Here is an 18962-nt window from a genome sequence, read left to right as displayed (position 1 = left end):
CGGATTGCAAGAAGATTGACAGGAAGAAAGCATTTGTGGGTGTCAACTGACCGTTTTCTGGGAGTGTTTGGAAAAACGCAGGCATGTCCAAGCATTTGCAGGGCGGGTGTCTGACGTCAATTCCGGGACCGGACAGGCTGAAGTGATCACAAAGGCTGAGTAAGTTCTGGGCTACTCAGAAACTGCACAAAACTTTTTTGTACTGCTTGGCTGCACACACGTTTGCACGCTTGCAAAGCAAATATACACTCCTCTATGGGCGGCGACTATCTGCTCGCAGCAGTGCAAAAAAGCCCTAGTGAGCGATCAGGTCTGAATGACCCCTTTAGTGCTGTTTTACCCGTACTCAGTAGAGGAGTCCCCTTCATATACAGTGTATCAGACGGAAGTGGGAAAACTCAGAGGAAACTGGTCATGAACCAGGAAGAGGGGCGACCAGGAGAGCGCATGACTCCCCACTGCTGACATCAACCCTAGGGATCGCGGCCTCATACTATTCCTGGAGATGGCAGCTGTGTCAGCGACTGTTTGGAAGTCTCCTCCCAAAACAGTGTGGCTAGGTCCATATTCCCCTTCTAAGCAGAACAGATACCTTACCTTCTCCCAGTGCTCCGGGCACAGCCTGGTTATGTCTGCTGGACCTGCTAGTATATATCCGACACAGACGCCTGCCGAAACTGCACTGTACTCTTGGGCAAGCGTTGTCGCGACCCGGCGGAGAGGAGTTGTGGAGCGACTCTTTCTAAGGTATGTATAAGACACTTTTTAGAAAGATCACTCTAGAAAAAAATAGCAAGACTATAAAAATATAGGAAAGCTTTGGGCTGCTAAAAAACAACAGCCCTCTGACCATGGTCTGGCTCCTGCCGCACCAAACAAAAAACTGATTTGCCTGAGCCAGGAGGCAGGGATATATGGACAGGCCCGTTGCATGCTGGGAAGCCGAAAACCTTTGACAGATTGGTGCAAATCCGCTGTCGCTTCATCATATCCAATGTTATCCTGTGGACAACCTGTAGACCCTGCTGGAGAAATGGGTGTTATTAGTCTGAGCAAAATGGTTTATACCAATATAGTGTGTGTCTGTGTGTGTGTATAAATATGAGAAAATCAATATATTACTCTTTTAAGGATTGCTTAACTAATATAATGCATCAGGTCATGTATTTAAGTATTTCATAAAAGAGAAGATTCTAGTGTTTGCAACTACTAGGATAAGGCCATTCAGTAAACCATCAGGGAAGAAGATTAGCTCCTGTCTGAAGAGCAGACACTTCTCCTTCAAGCTAAAATGGCACTGTGGGCATTTACAGGATATTATTCAGTGTTAATTTATTCTTAAAATAAATGTAATTTAAGTAATTAACAATTTTCAATTTACTGACAATATCTCCAAACAAAGCTATAATTCTGATTAGCAAAAGAACTCTATTCACATATTTTAGAATAGATAAGCATTTAGAAGCTAAATCCTAAATTCTGAAAGGAAAGTATTAATGTGTAAATTATAAAGCAACAATGTATTCAGAAGTTAGGAAACAAAACAAAAATGTATTTACCATTACACAAATGTAGCCTTTATTAAATACATCTGAGTATTTAAAACCAAACTTATTTGAACAGGAGTTTTATGTATATAAAAACTGCAAACAAAACAAGCAGCTACCAATGTATTACACTGGAGTAAGAGGCCCGGATATATATATATTTGTAAAGAAAAGAAAAGTATTTACAATTACAATTGAATGTTGCATAGATTTGATACAAATATTTTGTAAATAATGAATACAAAAATTGTCAGCGCTAATAAAATCTGCATATTTAAATACTGAATTCCCTGAGATCTTTCCGATGCATTTCATGTTCCTAGCTGATGTCTAACAGGGAGGGATCATAGTGTTACAAATGAGAAACACTTATAAGAACACAATTAAACGGAACGGTGTCAGAGAATATATTTGGCGTAAACATGTACTTATATGAACTAAAACAAAAATACAAACTTCCATCCCACTTTAGCAATAGATGCCCAAAGGAAACTCGAACATTTGTATATGAACTTGTACATTCATTGCAAAATACATACCAGGTGAAATTGGCTTGGTAACAAACACAAGTGCAAGCATGAAAGGTTTGAAATGAAAATGACTGGACATTTTAAGCAACCTCTATATTTCAGGATTACAAATCGGTGTGTGCTACTTATCTGAGCTCCTCCCGGTTGAAAATTTAGAAAGAGAGCATATAATGATACATAAGCAAAACCTAGGGGTAAATGTACTAGCCTGCGACTTGCAGGCATTGCTGAGATCTCAGAGAGTCTGCCAAATGTTTTAAAGTGGCAATCATTTAAAAGGCAAAACCAACCTGGTTTTGCCTTTTAAATGATTGCCAAATGTTTTAAAGTGGCAATCATTTAAAAACACTGTGCTGACTCGTCTGGACTTCAACGATGCAATGCAATGCAATTCGCAGGACAGTAAATGTCCCCATGAGAGTCTGAACTCATGGACCATAGAAGGAACACAGGAGTAAGAATGGGTTTGCATGTATTTTTCATCTGCTAATTTGACATTTCTCTATGTGCATGGAATCTCTGTGCGGCATCTGTGACCCATATGTAAGCTCTGTTTAAGTACAATGTCAGGATAAAGGGGTGGTAGAGCCCAGGTGTGGTTTAAGCTCCAGTGTCTGTGTAGCCTAAATGTGAAAGCTACAAGTAATACTCAGAATTACTGCATACCAAGGCAAAGAACTTGACCGAGCTGACATTGGCATGTGCGCTTTTTGGGAAATATATTTTTCCATGTGAAACAGATGTATGTACTGCAGAACAGGAAAACATCCTGTAAATGTCACTGAAGAGCACCAGTCTTTGGAAATTATTGCTTACATTCTGCGAATAAGGGTACTTTGGATAAGGGATACTCAACCTGTACATACAATTTCAATACTTTCTGAATGAAAGTTACAAGACACTAATTCCTATTGAATGAACTTGGCTTGGTAGATGATTCATTCTCCCAAGCACACATGTATAAATTGTATATTGAATACTTGTAAGAACAGACATACACACATCTCAGTAACAACGTTCACTTATACAAATGCTGCAATGGAGAAGACAGTTACATTTCTTTACAGACACAATGTAACAAAGCAGTGCACTGCTGAATCAGCATGATTTCTTCCAACAAACAGGCTAACAAAAATCTCTGTCTCTCTCTATATATTTATTTACATATAGATAGAAATAACTTTAAGTATACTTTGAATAATAATAATAATAAAAATAAAGATAATGAAACGGTACCTCATTTTGGATGGTAATTAGGATCTAACCAGTTTAAAGCCTTGTCCTGTATCAAGAACTGCTGGAAGAAACCAATTCATTTTTAACCTTTTCAAACACTTATAACACACTTTACAAATCCAGAAAATGTTCAGTGCTCCACACCAGTTAGCTAGATGAACGAGTGGGTATGTAATGCGGGGAAAATAAATCATCCAGTGCTTGGTCACGTCATTTCCTGTGGGCAAATGCAAGGTGTAGTCACTCCAGTGCTTTGACACTCCATATGATGCTTTAATAGTGCGCCCCTTCTCGGACCAGTTTATGTTGTGCTCAGGGTTGCAGTTGTACTCCACCCACTCTTTAGTAAAATCACCCAGCTGCGGTGGATCAGCTTCTTCAATATCTACCACCCGTGCCATTTCTGCTCCTTGAATAGCAATATATTGATCATTGACTTTTCTGACGTCCTTAACCCAGGGCAACGAGCTGTCTGTATCCAACACAATAATAAGGCGGGAGCAGTAAGCAGTGTTTTTCTCCCTCCACCACTCCAGGAGAGTGTCAAATCGTAATGTCTCACCACCTGTACATGGAATCGAAAATAAAGACATTACTGTCAATTCCAGCTAGAAGAATTATTGGCAAAGTTCTGTATAATATGTTGCAATTATATAATAATAATTATAATAATAATAATAAGTGGCAGTAGACAAATAAGCTACATTTTATCTTTGTTAGTAAACCTAGTTACAGAAAAATGAATACAGCAAAAACAATTTGCACCTACTGAACACAGCATTATTAGAAATAGAACATTACAACAGCAATGTCTGCTTGCAAATGTGTACTAGCATTTTTGTGCCACATGACTCTAGACGCAAGACATATTAAATGCCATAAGTAGCTAGTTTCGAATATTCACACATTAGCGTCTTTCGCACCACATAGCATCTTATTTGCTTCACAGAAGCACAGGATTGTAATATACTGAGGGCTTAGAATTTGTACGCTTCTTGCAATCGTGGCAGTGTAAATGTGCACACTGTTGTGGCAGGATGAATAGCGTGGCTCATTGATATCTATCCCTGGTCTCTTGTCTTTTTTCTCAGATTAGCATCCTTGTGGCATTGCTATACCATGCAAATTTACTAGTGGTGTATTGGGCATGCACACTTTGTGCTTTTATCGCATTAGCAGTGCAAGAGAGACTCCGTAAAAACACTGAGCAGGGGCGGATCCAGGGGAAAATGACAGGGGGGGCACCATGGAAGGGGCAAGAACATTTGCATGCACCTTCAGCGCATGCGCATCCAGAAAAGGGGTGTGTTCCCACCAGGGCCGGATTAAGGTTTGTGGGGGCCCTGGACAACAAACTTGCGGGATGCTGAGTATATATATTATTGTGTGATATAATAAATTAGTATGTCCAGCCAGGTACCTCAACACATCGCCACCTGCAGCTGCTGGGGGCAGTAGCGATAGGAGCATCTGGGCGGCGCCACACAATGCAGAGCCGCCAGCTGCCAGCCAGAGCCTCACTCACTGCTACGGCGCCTCAGAGGAAGGATCTGAGCATGAAAATGGTGCCGCCTAAACTCTCGGCTCCTGCACGTCACAGAAATACCAGCGGCTGTGGCGGTGAGAACAGTTGAAATCCCGCGAGAGCAGTGCTTAAAGTGGTACAAGAGAGGTGGTGGAACTCAACCCCCAGCCACGCCCTCATTGAAGCCACACCTTAGCCCCTCCCCTTCATGTCCACCTGGCGGGCATACTTAATAAGAAAAGATGATTTGCTCAGTGTGTGAAACTCACACTGAGTACCACACACTGGATGCCCCACCCCCCACACAGAGTGCAACACACACTGTATGCCACATACATAAAGGACACACACACTACAGACACTGAGTGCCACACACACACACACACACACTTGCTGCCTCCCCCACCCCGCACACACACACACTGGATGTGACATACATACAGACACACACACACACACACACACACACACACACTACACACACTGGGTGCCACCCACACACACACTGGATGCCACATACATACAGACAGACACACACATACACACACACTGGGTGACACACACACACACACACACACACACACACACACACACACACACACACACACACACCACACACTGGGTGACACACACTGGGTGCCACACACATACTTGATGCCTCCCCCACACACACTGGGTGCCACACACACACTTGACGCCTCCCCCACCCCACACACACTGGGTGCCACACACACACTTGATGCCTCCCCCACCCCACACACACTGGGTGCCACACACACACTTGATGCCTCCCCCACCCACACACACACACACACACACACACACACACAAGCACACTGGGTGCCAAATACGGTACACACATACTGGGTGCCACACACACCAGGTACCACATACACAAACACACACTAGGTGCACACACACGTTGCATGCTACACACACACACAAGCACACTTGATGCCACACATACACACACACACACACACACACACACTGGGTGCCACACACATACTTGAGGCCTCCCCCACCCCATACACACTGGGTGCCACACACACACACTTGATGCCTCCCCCACCCCACACACGCTGGGTGCCTCACACACATACTGATTGCCTGCACAACCTTGTGGCTAGTGAGTCCGCTGCACTGCAGTACAAAACTCACTCACAGGTAGAAGCTGTCCACCTACCTCACTGAATCTCGGGCTCCTCTGTGTTCTGCTTCATGTGGCCGGACTCAGTAGAGACAGATGCACTGCGCTGTCTCATGCCCGGCACCGCAGCTACTGGAGGCAATGGAGGGGGACTGGAGGAGGCGGCCTGTAGCAGCAGCGGCGCACACCAGAGTTACGAGAGAGACGCCGGCCTCCTCCTTCAGACGGCCGCAGCTTCCGCCGGTGCCTTTATTAGATAATTGCAGTGCCTGGACAAGGTGGGCCGGCGGAGGCGGAACGGAGGGAAGCGCTGGCTGGCCACGGATGTGTACTTGTGAAATCGGAGACACAGCTCTGCGGAATCATGCTGTGCTCCGATTTCACTAGTCACAAATGACAGGGGGGGCACGGGCCCGAGTGCCCCCCCTCCCCCCCCCCCCCCCCCCCCCCTGGATCCGCCACTGACACTGAGCGATGGGATGCATGGTGCAGGTTAGTTGCTGTTTTCATGGAGTGCCAATGGGGGCTATTCAGGACAAAGTATATGTGGACACATCTGTATGTATAGATTTACAAATGTAATAAATGTTCATTTAATATACAATAAAAAAATATGTTATTTTAGGTTATTGGTCCTTGCAATATAAGTAGCACTAGTGTATACAGTCAAACATGATTTTTTGACATTGTTCTGCTATAATGCTACTGGTGAAAGCAAAAAGATGTCTAGGCATCACAGCATCACTCCATATAAGCAAATGGTTACATTATATCTGTGCTGATGCCTTTTTTTTAAGATTTTGATTTCCAATTAAATCACAAGCCTTCTACCCACTAATATGTAAATCAGAGCTCACAGGTACAATAATAATGTTCATGTGTTCAGTATATGTGCTTTCCTGGGCTGGTTTGTTCAACACAGGAATAAAAGGACCCATGAGCTTTTTACAGGTATATACAGGTTGAGTATCCCATATCCAAATATTACGAAATACGGACTATTCCGAAATACAGAATTTTTAAGCAAGACTGAGATAGTGAAACATTTGTTTTCTGATGGTTCAATGTATACAAACTTTGTTTAATACACAAAGTTATTAAACATATTGGTGGTCATTCCGAGTTGTTCGCTCGCTGCCGTTTTTAGCAGAATAGCGATCAGACTAAAAATGGGCGATTCTGAGCATGCGTATGGGCCGCAGGGCGCACTCGCTAAGTATTTTCACACAAAACTAAGCAATTTTACACAGGTTCGAGCTACGCTTTTCAGTTGCTCTGCTGATCGGTGAGTGATTGACAGGAAGTGGGTGTTTCTGGGCGGAAACTGAGCGTTTTCCGGGAGTGTGCTAAAAAACGCAGGCGTGTCAGGCTAAAACGCAGGAGTGGCTGGAGAAACGGGGGAGTGGCTGGCCGAACGCAGGGCATGTTTGTGACGTCAAACCAGGAACTAAACGGACTGAGGTGATCGCAATCTAGGAGTAGGTCTGGAGCTACTCAGAAATTGCAGGGAAATATTTAATAGCAGAACTGCTAATCTTTTGTTTGCAATTCTGCTAAGCTAAGATACACTCCCAGAGGGCGGCAGCCTAGCGTGTGCAATGCTGCTAAAAGCAGCTAGCGAGCGATCAACTCGGAATAAGGGCCATTGTATTATATGACCTTCAGGCTGTGTATATAAGGTGTATATGAAACATAAATGCATTCTGTGCTTAGACTTGGGTCCCATCGCCATGATATCTCATTATGCTATGCAATTATTCCAAAATACGGAAAAATCCGATATCCAAAATACTTCTGGTCCCAAGCATTTTGGATATGGGATACTCAACCTGTATTCATACAATATTATTAAGAGATTGAGTACAAACTACACACCCCAGAACAAGATGAAAACACACTAGCACAATGCATAAACGTAAATGGTCCATGTACAACATAAAACATCATGAGCTGAAGTTTCTATGCGGAACAGTGCAATAGTCAATGCTGGCACCTGTAGTACTTTGGACAACATTGGCCAGAAGAAATAAAAAGTCAGTTTAGAAACAATGAATTTGCTGTAAACATTGTGAAATACAATTTCATTATTTTTGGGTTATTCACTCAAATGACAAAAAATATTTACCTGAATTCTCCAAACAGACTAAATAGAAAAAGCAATACAAGCAAATGTTTACGGATTGCTGAAAACCCCAATAAACAAGTGCTCGTCTCACAACATACGACAAGTTGCTTTAGTTTAACTATCTAACAACAGGATGGTTTGTTTTTTAGGACCAGTCCAAGTTTCAGATTTAGATGGTTAATTTACATGGAAGTAACTTATTTTCTATCCAGACAATTTTTATGCAAAGGACATAGTACTTTTTTGGTTGTAATGTAGAACAAACTTTTTAAATGTGTAAGTATTATACAGAGAAAAAAAAGTTGGTAAACATAGGAAACAAATACAATATGCCAGGATGGTCCCCAAAGTTTCTTTAATGCTATTAGAGCACCACAAGATACAGTATATACCCCACATTGGCTAGCCTTTCTGAGTTCAGGTATATCAAACAGAGCCCAGGAATAGTCACTTCTCTTAGAATTGATTTCTTATTTACAAAGGTATACAAGGTCATTAATGTTGTAGCATGCCATCTAACATTAGTTCTATTGCTACCTAGGTAACAGGGACATAGATTACATCTCTTTTTCATAACTGGGACAAACCAGGAGCAAGCACCAGTGACCAAGTCACCTGGTCACATAGAAGCAGTACATTCACTATTGAGTGCTGTAGTTTAATGGTTGGATGCGCAGTAACATTTTAAATCAACTTTGAGTCCAGAACTGGAATTAGAGCCTATCAATTGTAACCTGGTTGCAGCAGAAGCATGATAAAACAGGCTATTGGGCACTCACATTGTTTTGGGGGATCCTATATAGCACTAGGATAGCAAGGAACATATATCTAATAAAGTGGCTGCTCATAGTAACTGGTATATACCAGAGGTTCTCAAACGCAGTCCTCAAGGCACCCCAACGGTACAGGTTTTAGGTATATCCATGGCTTAGCATAGATAGTTAAATCAAATTGACAGAGTTGCTACTTGAGTAACCTGTGGCTAAGCATGGATAAACTTAAAACCTGGACCGTTGGGGTGCCTTGAGGACCGCATTTGAGAACCTCTGGTATATACACATCTATAAAGATCTTTTAAAAAAAAAGATTTCATGAACACCTTCTGGGCGAGTATAGCTTGCTATACAGGTTGAACGATGGCCATGTTAAAAGAAATGCTAATGGAGGTCTACCCTATCTGCTACTCCACAATATTGACTTCTAAACTATTACCAGATAACCACAATATCAATTTACTAAAATATGGTAATTTGCTACACTGAATATACCTTAATAAAAATGTATGTATCATAGTTATCATTTTGCACAATACTTTACCAAGTCAGGGAACCTAAAACCCTACCTGCTAAAGCCCATTCTCCAGTACTGTGGGAGTGTCCGCTGTAGTAGATTACGTAGGTATCATGCCTGGGCCCATCGGATGTTCTAAGCTCCAAAAAAGACTTTAGTTTTGAGTGCAGGTTGTCAAATGTAAGTCCACTTGTAGAGTAATCACAACCATATGTCTCTATCATGTGGGAAGCAAAGAATCTCTGGATAGCATTTAGCATTCCTGTTGAGCGCATGTTCAATTCCTGCACGTGTTCCGGTGGAAGCAGCATGGGCTGACCACTTGGGCTGAATTAGCAAGAAAAACAACAAAATACAATTACTGTAATACAATCAATGTAAGGAGCAAGCTGGTCATAAAAACCTCAAGGACAATGTAATTATGTATTTTTATGCAGAATTAATGGTACTAACAAGCACATTTGTACTTTTTTGTTATAGATTTTTATATCTTAACTGTATGGATTTTAAAATGAGACCTACTGTAAGTAAAGTGGACAAATATAGTGCTATAGAGTTCTTGTTCTATTAGAATACCCATAAAACATTTATTTTGATGAACAGATAACATACCTGCAAAAATTAGTTGGGATTACAACTGCATATCCAACACAGGTTCCTCCTAAACAGTTGCCAAGCTCATGGAATAACCCATGTGCCATTGACTCAAGTGGTAATACAATCAGAAACAGGCTCATAAAGATTCCATTGGATGGCTATAATCAAAACAAAGTTTACAATGTAACAGGAACAAAAAAAAAATAGTACAAGTGTCCTACAAAAAACATCATTAAGAATCAGAGGTCAATTCAATTACTGAATGTCACTCACATACATTGCGCTAAAGCGTGCACTCGGGAGGTTCAATTAGAAAAGTCAATTTGCAGGGCTGCGGTGAGGTCATGTGACTTGTCTACAAAATGCGACATGGCCGAATTACACAGCAAAAAAAAAAAAAAAGTGGGGAAATCATCATGGTCCTGAAAAAAATGGTAGCTAAGATAGCAGGACAGTATACAAAGCTGCTAGTGGCTTTCCGTATAGATAGTTACTTTAAGGAAACTATTGGAGGTTCTTAACAGAAGTCACATGGCTGATTCTTGAAAAAGGTTTTGTATTAATGGTGGAAAAATTATATATAGCAAGTGTCTATCTTGCATAGTCTTCAGAGTATTCTGGAGTACAGAAAAATATCTGTAGTGATTTTTCATTGTTTCTATACAAGTTTGTAGAAAACTGCCCCCCCCCCCCACCCCCCCACCCCCGTGCACAGGTGACTTATTTAGTACAGTGTCTCAGACATTTTGATTTAACAATCTGGACTCAAGCATGGATATCATTAAAACATGGATTGTAATTGCAGAATTTGCGAAAGTCTGATTTAATCGAGATTTTTAGAGAATTCACCTGAATACGAACATATTTATTGGCTAAATTATACTATTTAAACACCACAAAGTGCATGATCATTCATTGGGAGGGGAGTACTAGTGGTTCTGCACTGTCCCCACATTTTAAAATATGCTCCTTACTTTTTCACCTGTTGTGGGGAGGAGGGGGGGGGGGGGGGGGGAAGAGCATGAAATTGCTGGGAAAATGCGAGTTGGAATTGAATTGCAATTTGCACTGCAAATTCAATGTGAAAACAGCTCACACAAACCAACTAGCTCTTGACCCCATAGAATCTGCAGCTAACAGTGAAATGATCCATAGAATCTGCAGCTAACAGTGAAATGATAATTCAAAGTTAAGAAAATGCTACACATTCTCCAAAGGAAGCCATTCACATAGTGGTAGTGATAATTGCTCCCTGTTGAGGTGCCACCATTACCTGTCAATGCATACAGTATGTGGTGTAATGGAGGCAACTAGTAAAATTAAAAAAGGTTGTCAAAAGGAAAGAGTAGAGTAAAAGTAACACTTATTTGGATGCATAAGTTCAAGCAGGTGTAATTTTCACTGCACATCTCCTTAGCCAAACTTGAAAATAGTACCAGTCTTCAGTCCCACTCAGCTCTTTGGGCTAACAAAATATCAGTCTGCATAGATTGTGAAGTGGTCACATCCTATCCTATAGAGCAGTGGTTCCCAAACTGGCTGCTGCAGGGCACTTGCCATCGGTTGGTGGTCTATGACCAAATCAAATTATTTATAGATAATGCAATATGTGGACAAAGAATTGGAACCCTGTCCACCACCACCACATATCTGAACCTAAGAATTACATATAAGCAGAATTTACTTAATTTAATCATTTTGCATAATTTATGAGTAAGAAACTTTGGCCATGTGAGGGGCAGTGAAAAAAATGTTGATACTCTATGGGTGGAATTCAAATAAAGTTGGTTGGATGTCTGTTTTTTCCTGTCTATTAGATAGGAAAAAACAGACTCCCAATTAACTTTTCAAACATTTGAATCTCCCCCTATGACTCCCCAAAAAAGTTTGGGAACCACTGCTATGGAAGTTTTCAATGTGGAATCTAAATAGGAATACTTGAGATGCACAGCACCTCACTCATTATGTTCATTCATAAATATTATATATAGTGGCAGGGACAGCGTGATTTCATCTGCTTTAAATGTGTAACAGCAGGATTGATTGGATCCAGTCCAGGTCTTTTCTAAGATCAGATATGAATTAAAGCTAGGCTGATTAGCATCATCTGTCAGCTAGTTTTAAAAATGTGTCAATGCAAAGTGATAATGCTCCTGATGGTGGACAGCCGTCTAGGAGATAGGCTGGGGGTGTGGGCCTATGGTAGGAGCCATTGGACTTTATACCAACTTTGCTCAGAAGATTGTAAAACGGTTATGCTGTGACCTGTACTCTGCTTCCTGAAGTAAACCTGTGCTGTCTGCGTGTGTAAGAAATAAAGTCCCTTTATCTGGAGTCTGTGATCCTTGTTACAGTATCCTATATACTAAAAGGCTAACACTGCTCCTCACCTCTGTTATGTGCGCCAGTGGACACTAAAGCCCAACAGACCAAATTACTCCTTTGTCTACTGAAAGCCGTCACAGGTGAAAATGAAAGTGATACTGCAGGGAGATGTTACAGCCTTCTAACCTGCTGCTGCTATTATTAATAATACTGATGTGACTGTTTCACACCTGCTGCATACAGAGAGAGGGGGCTGGATAGATAGGGACCGGGAGAGTGTGGAGTGGTGGGGGCAGATAGGGACAGTGGAGAGATATGCAGATTTTTTCAATATAGTATTAAATATCTATATATAAAAAGGAGCTCCTCACCTCTATGGGGGGATTCAATTGTGTCACTAGATGGTGCACGATGGAGCAATTCAAGTGTTGCTCAATTTGGGCACGCTCAGCCGCTGATGCTGACATTTCTAGTTTGTTTGAGCGCTTAAATGGGACTTTTCGCAGGCGCGACAATGTTGTCATTTAGACAGGCTGCTAACTAGTATATTATATATGCACACATATTTTTCAATATACAGCCAAGAACAGCCACAGAGACCAGCACACCACCAGTTAAATTGTACAGAACAAGCAGCAGTATCTAGGCACATGGTACTTATCAACCAGTACAATGGCACAAGCATTATTCCTCCTAGCCTAGCATAAGCTCTACAGCTGTTTCACTGGACACAGCCACATTCCTCTTGTGTTCCTGAGGAAGGTTGTATTGTATTATTGCAATGCATTACAAAGAATAGCTGTTAGTATTACTTAGGGGCCCTATTTATCAATTTTTATTCACAAAATTATTTAGATAACATTTTCTGCATTATCTTATACTGTATGTACTAAAAGCAAATCTTCTGCAAAATGCCAATTCGTTTTTCACTTTGTCCATGTTAGTTTACACCATCTGCCGGGGAAGTAACTTGCACGGACAGCAGTTATCACTACCACCGTCTCTGTGGATTTCACTTAGTATATAGAAGGATATTTTCATTAAAAATGAAAATATTCACCACAAAACACATTGTTAATAATAGTGGCACTGCAGCGATTAGTAATACATAGACCCTTAATGTCAATTAGACCGTACCTTTATTAAAAAAAGAAATAAACCCCAAGTTACAGCAAGTCACATGATTTGTTATTATATTGTTTTAATGCGTCATGCAAGATGTGACACAATGTTGTAGTAGCACATCTGGCTCTGGTTACAGTACAAGTAAGCAATTAGGTTAATATTCACATATTGGTGGCTTTCAAAGGTGTAATACAATTAAAGGAGAAGTAGCAGCTCTCCTGCAGATTTTTAAATCCCTGATGGGCTTTGCCACACTGGGGTTGATTCAGATGTGCACACACTCCATGCAATTTCGATCTGCATCTGTGCATTAACCATTGTGAAACCATTGGACACTTGCGCAACATGGATTAATTGTGTTCACTTCTGAATCACACCCCATGTGTCATCTTACCAATGTCAGCAGTTTGAACAGGGTAGCACAAGATCTATGCTCACTACCCAGTACAACTAGTCCACCAACAAAACAGAAAATTGCATAAGAAGCATGGGCTAGACCAGTGGTTCCAAAACTTTTTTGAATCATTGCGCCCTAGAATATTAGCATTTTTTCCAGCACCCCTATGCCAATAGTTTTTTTTAGGGGGTATTCAATTAAGTGCCATTTTTTTGACTGGTCGGAAAAACGGCACTAATTCGGCCATGTGTATTCAATAGCGGGTGTTTTCGCCCATGTTTTAATATATTTTCGCCCATGCCATTTCACTTTTTTTTGTCGAATCGGCATGGCCAAAAATTGCACCGAAAGGATCGAAAATGCCCGCAAATTTGCCAAAACATGTGTATCAGCTGCAAATTTGTTGATACACGTAGTTTTCGCCAGTGCTGGATTTTTCGATCAGCCGAAAAAAAGGTCACGGCCATTGAATGTAGATTACCCCCCTTAGTGAAAAATTTAGAAAGAATTACTAGATTAAGTAATTGTGTTTATGTCATCCTTAGGTTTAATTACATGGGGAGGGACAAGATTTGCTACTTTCTGTCCGCATATTTTATGATTGGCAGCCAGAAGCACTGGTTTTGCCTATTATATGGACCATAAATAATATGAATTGGTCCTGGACCACCAATCCAAGGCACCCAAGGGTGCCACGGCACACAGATTGGGAACCACTGCGCTAGACACATTATTAGAGCACATGTAACTAGCAATAGCCTAATTTTCCCTTTAACAATGTGCTTACCTGCCACGAAACAGCACCAAGAATTGCTGTTGCCAGAAGACTGAAGAACACCAAACGCTCTGAAATTAGGCAGAAATGGCGCATTCCCTTTGAGGCCATGACTCTGTCCAGGCTGTTATCTGACCTGTGTGTGTAATACACTTTATGGCATTCATTCAACTTAGTATGGAGACCCCAAAGAGTGATTAAAAAAATGATATGGCATATTAGCCAGAAAATGCCAAAGATGGAAAAGCCAGGAATGACAAAATACCAAAGCTGTAAATCACTTAGCTTAAAGGCTGCCAAAACGAAAAAAATTAGCTCAATCAACCCAACAGAAATGACAGAAAACCGTCTGCAAATTCTGCCACGATAAATATATGGTTTCCATCGTTCTGTGACAGACAGACCACTGAAGTAGACATCAAGAAGTGGTTCGCTGATGATGCAACAGAAAAAGCAAGACAATGCATAGGGATTGACTGGAATATGCAGAGATGGGAAAAACAACACAGGTGTCAAGACTGCAAAAATTCCTAAGTTTGGAATCGCCAGGAAGGATTTCATTCTCAGATCGATAATGATCAAAGCGAGTGCAGTGACAAGTAAGATGATGCTAATGGACTTTTGGACCAGCATGATGGTACTAGCAATTGCAAATCCAACCAGTTCCAGAAATTCAGACGTAGTGAGCAGTGTGGGACGATGCCGGACATACCCACATATCCTCTCCACTAGGGCACACATTGTTCTTATGCTTATGGAGGAGATAAGCAAGTACTTTGTAGCTTCTTCTTTTGCATCGTGCTTGAATGTTGAATTGTCAATAAAACAAAGGAGACCCAGAAGAAATCCAAACCAAAGATTAGAAAGGCTTAAGCTGGCTGCTTCCATTGAAAAATAGTAATAGAGAATGCTGGCAATTCCAAGTATGAAAAGGCCCAGTATAAATATTACTAATATCAATGTGTCCGCTGTCTGTTCCCACCTCACATACAGGCCCATGCATATGGCCACTAGTAAACTTATCCTGGCTAAGTAGCCCAGGTATCTGACTGATGAGTGCATGTTGACCTCTCCATTTGCCTCTTCCAGTCGGGTCATCGCTGCATACAGACAGTGACTAACACAGTAACGAAGTGACCTACACATGGGAAGTGTTTTTATCACGGTACCCAAAGGTTCGGGTGTTCATACAGAAAGGCCAATATGTTGATATTTGCTTTATATTCATATCATTTCAGCAACCAGCCTACGAAAAGAGAGAGAGAAGCAGTAGTAAGCACAAAATGCTCATTTTACAATCTTACAAAAATTATGTCAAAAGTAATTCAAGTTATATTAGTTGGTTGGAATAATGCATAGAATTTAGCACTGTAGTATTTGGTAAGTAATCGGAACAGAAGACAAGCTGTCTGAGATGGTCCTGCTTCTTCAGTTACTAAATATTAAGTTCTTAATCATGCCAAATTGCATGTACGTTGAAGGCTATTCCTTCTCTTGGCTGCTCACTGAAAACCCATCCTGTAAATAAAGCACGTGGCAGGGGTGGCCTGTATGAATTTCTGGGATACAGTAGGCAAGAAACACACCTGACCCCATATAGCCTACATGCACCTGTCAATACTACATTGCTTATTTTGCACAAAAACAAAACAAAATCCAAAGAAGTACTAAATATGCCTCAATCACTTATCAAATCTAAAAATATTTACCAAACTGTTTATCATACTATCTTTATGGTACACAAATCCATTACCCTTTAATAAACACAAATTCAATTATTTCCTGTCTTAATTCTGTAACGGAAATATCTTTAACATGTGGGCACAAAAAAGGAACCTTTTTAAAAGTTTAAAAGCAGGAAGATTGAAATGCTGCAAAGATGCTTTTATCAGCTGGTGTTATACTCCCAAATCTGTTCAAACCCATATCTCCCATACAGTTTATTCTGATACATACCTTGTACACATCACCTAACTCCCATCACTTTCAAAATCCTTTGACCATGCCCTACTGAACCCATGCTTTTTTTTTTTAACAAACAAACTCCATCCATAATCTTTACCTCTCAAACAACTTCAACCTTTCTGCAATAAGCGAAACCCTCACTGGCAATGGTTGCTAAACATGCGTGGTCATTGGACGGTGCATGTGCGGAAGTCCCAGCGTTGCAGTGAACACATTGCAGAGACAGGCGCCTTTTGGAGACTGTCCATGCACGTGCTGCTTCATAAATCTGAGCAGTGGAACTGCATTCTGCAATGCGATTTGAGAGGGACTACTATTGCTCTCAAATCGCATTGCAAATGCGATAATTAATAAATGAGCCCTGTAGTGTTCCACTATGTTATGTAGAGAAGTACAAACAAACCTTCAAACCTAAAGGGAGAGGGAGTTGCAACTGTATGTTTCTATTGGCATTGCTTTACAACATCTTGTTTACAATGCAAGCTCAATGTGAGGGCCTGTGATTGGTGTTGATTCTATGTTGCAATAAGAAAGAGGTCAGGTCACTTCCTTGTAGGAATGGATCCACAGAATAAGGCTGTGTACTGTACATAATGTAGTTGCGGAGCCTAGGACAAACATTAAACACAGTACAATGACGAATGGCTACACCCATACCTACCTATTGTCAGAGAAAAGAAAAAGAATTGAAAGTGCTCAAACCTCACAAAGACTGCAATTCACGCTGTGGTTTCAGGGACAAAACTAAAGCAGAATACTACACTTTCTCCCCTTTTTAATAATTTAATATAAACTCCATTTTCCAAGCCACAGCTATCTAACCTCACACCCTGTCTCACTTTCAAACGTTCTGCAGACTCTTACGGAAAGTACGCTACAGAGTGATGGTAAATGGGTCTTTGTCCATGTACTACAGTGCTAACTTCATCCAGCCATACGTTGCAACCTAGTGCTTTATTAATATTAGCAAAAATATAAATAAAAAAGGAAACAAACATTACACTGTTATTTTTGCACAAAGTATCTCAGATATGTTTATACAAGGCATAATGCTTTGATATATATTTCATACATATTCCACAGTGATGTACATTATGGAGAATAACACTAGCTATATGCCATTAAATACCATTAGGACTCATTCTGTAAAGTAGCTTCCTCAGTGGTAACAGTCTTTATTTGTGCCGACTCCCTGTTTGTCATTACTTGTAAACAAATAAGATTTTCCTCTGCGATTTCCTATGTGACATTATTATATAGAGAGAGGTTGCTATTCGTATAATGGGGTATGTGCGGAGGCTTGGCCGGGTACACCGAGGGCTCTCTAGCGGTTTATCCGGGCCCGCGTCATCCAAAAGCCCTCAAGCTCCTGTGGAACCATAAGTGCAAGCACAACCCATCAGCATGGGCTGTGTTGTAGCTCGATCACATAGATTTTCCGGAGCTCATGAGCTATACATTAGCATACATATAGTGTTTGGCAAGCTGCCCCTGCTCGAACATTATAGCTGATCTCTGCCGTACATAAGGCGCCACTCACGTACTCGGCGCTGTCCCGGCGGGCGGCTGGGCGAAGTCACAGCTAGTATCTCGGCACAGCCATTAAAGTTTCCCTGTTTCCGCAAACGCCGCCATGTTCAGGCTGTGTCAGTGACTAAGGGGCACAGGAAGGGACAAAAAGCAGACGGCAGCAACGCATGCTCAGAAGCAGCGACAGGACGGCTCGTGATTGGTTTACTTTATTATAAGAGCTGGGGTGTAACAGTCTTTTGTTGCATATTTCTTCTCACAGCTGCATGGGTGTGGTATGTAAGATAGAATAGACTAAAGGCCCATACACACTTGTCGATAACATTTCATTTTATCGACAAGTGTGTATGCCGCCAGCGACGACCGGGTCGGCAACGATCATCGCTGTCGGCAGGGCATGCATGCAGGATCTGGACTGTCGTCCAGGAGCTGCATGCACGGCTGGCAGAGGCATGACGTCACTGAGCGATATGAGCGGTCTTATCGCTCAGTGTGTATAGTCGGTCGCCGTCCGGCCGGCCCGGGAGGGGAAACATTAGACGACGTCGCTCATAGAGCAACATCGTCTAATGTGTACGGACCTTAAGGTCAACAGTGTCTGGGTTGACCACTATTGGTCAACAGTAAGTAGGTTGACAGGGACTCTAGGTCGACAAGGTTTATGTCGACAGGGACTCTAGGTCGACAAGGTTTATATCGACAGGGACTCTAGGTCGACAAGGTTACCGTTCCCAATTGTAGTCTACGTGGATCGTCAAGTATGAAAAAGTTAAAAAAAATTGAAAAACTCACGTCAACCTTTTGTCATGTGGACCTAGAGTCCCTGTCGGCCTACTTACTGTTGA

At 41.5% G+C, this 18962-nt stretch overlaps 1 protein-coding gene across 3 annotated transcripts; it reads right to left on the bottom strand.

The window, feature by feature from the left end:
• Window positions 1-1554: 1554 nt before the first annotated feature.
• On the bottom strand, window positions 1555-18274 carry TMEM168 (transmembrane protein 168). Of its 3 annotated transcripts, none has more exons than XM_063927275.1 (5): window positions 18112-18274; window positions 14635-15868; window positions 10016-10158; window positions 9456-9730; window positions 1555-3878 (listed from the first exon to the last, which is right to left on the bottom strand). In XM_063927275.1, the coding sequence occupies exons 2-5, from the start codon at window positions 15766-15768 to the stop codon at window positions 3331-3333; spliced, it is 2100 nt and encodes a 699-aa protein (XP_063783345.1). In that variant the 5' UTR covers window positions 15769-15868; window positions 18112-18274; the 3' UTR covers window positions 1555-3330. The 3 variants fall into 3 exon arrangements, with proteins under 3 accessions (XP_063783345.1, XP_063783344.1, XP_063783343.1); XM_063927274.1 differs by having other exon boundaries at window positions 18128-18274; XM_063927273.1 differs by having other exon boundaries at window positions 18132-18274.
• Window positions 18275-18962: the final 688 nt, after the last annotated feature.

The sequence above is a fragment of the Pseudophryne corroboree genome, chromosome 6 (genome assembly GCF_028390025.1).
Source record: "Pseudophryne corroboree isolate aPseCor3 chromosome 6, aPseCor3.hap2, whole genome shotgun sequence".
Taxonomy (NCBI): Eukaryota; Metazoa; Chordata; class Amphibia; order Anura; family Myobatrachidae; genus Pseudophryne; species Pseudophryne corroboree.
Note: the sequence above shows the minus strand (reverse complement) of the source record. Positions and strands in the feature narration are given on the sequence as shown.

Coding starts and splice junctions, on each gene's coding strand:
- TMEM168 (XM_063927275.1), bottom strand. CDS start 15,768: ATGTGTAGGTCACTTCGTTACTGTGTTAGTCACTGTCTGTATGCAGCG. Junction 10,159..14,634: donor TTGGTGCTGTTTCGTGGCAG/GTAAGCACATTG, acceptor TTTTGATTATAG/CCATCCAATGGAATCTTTAT. Junction 9,731..10,015: donor ATCCCAACTAATTTTTGCAG/GTATGTTATCTG, acceptor TTGCTAATTCAG/CCCAAGTGGTCAGCCCATGC.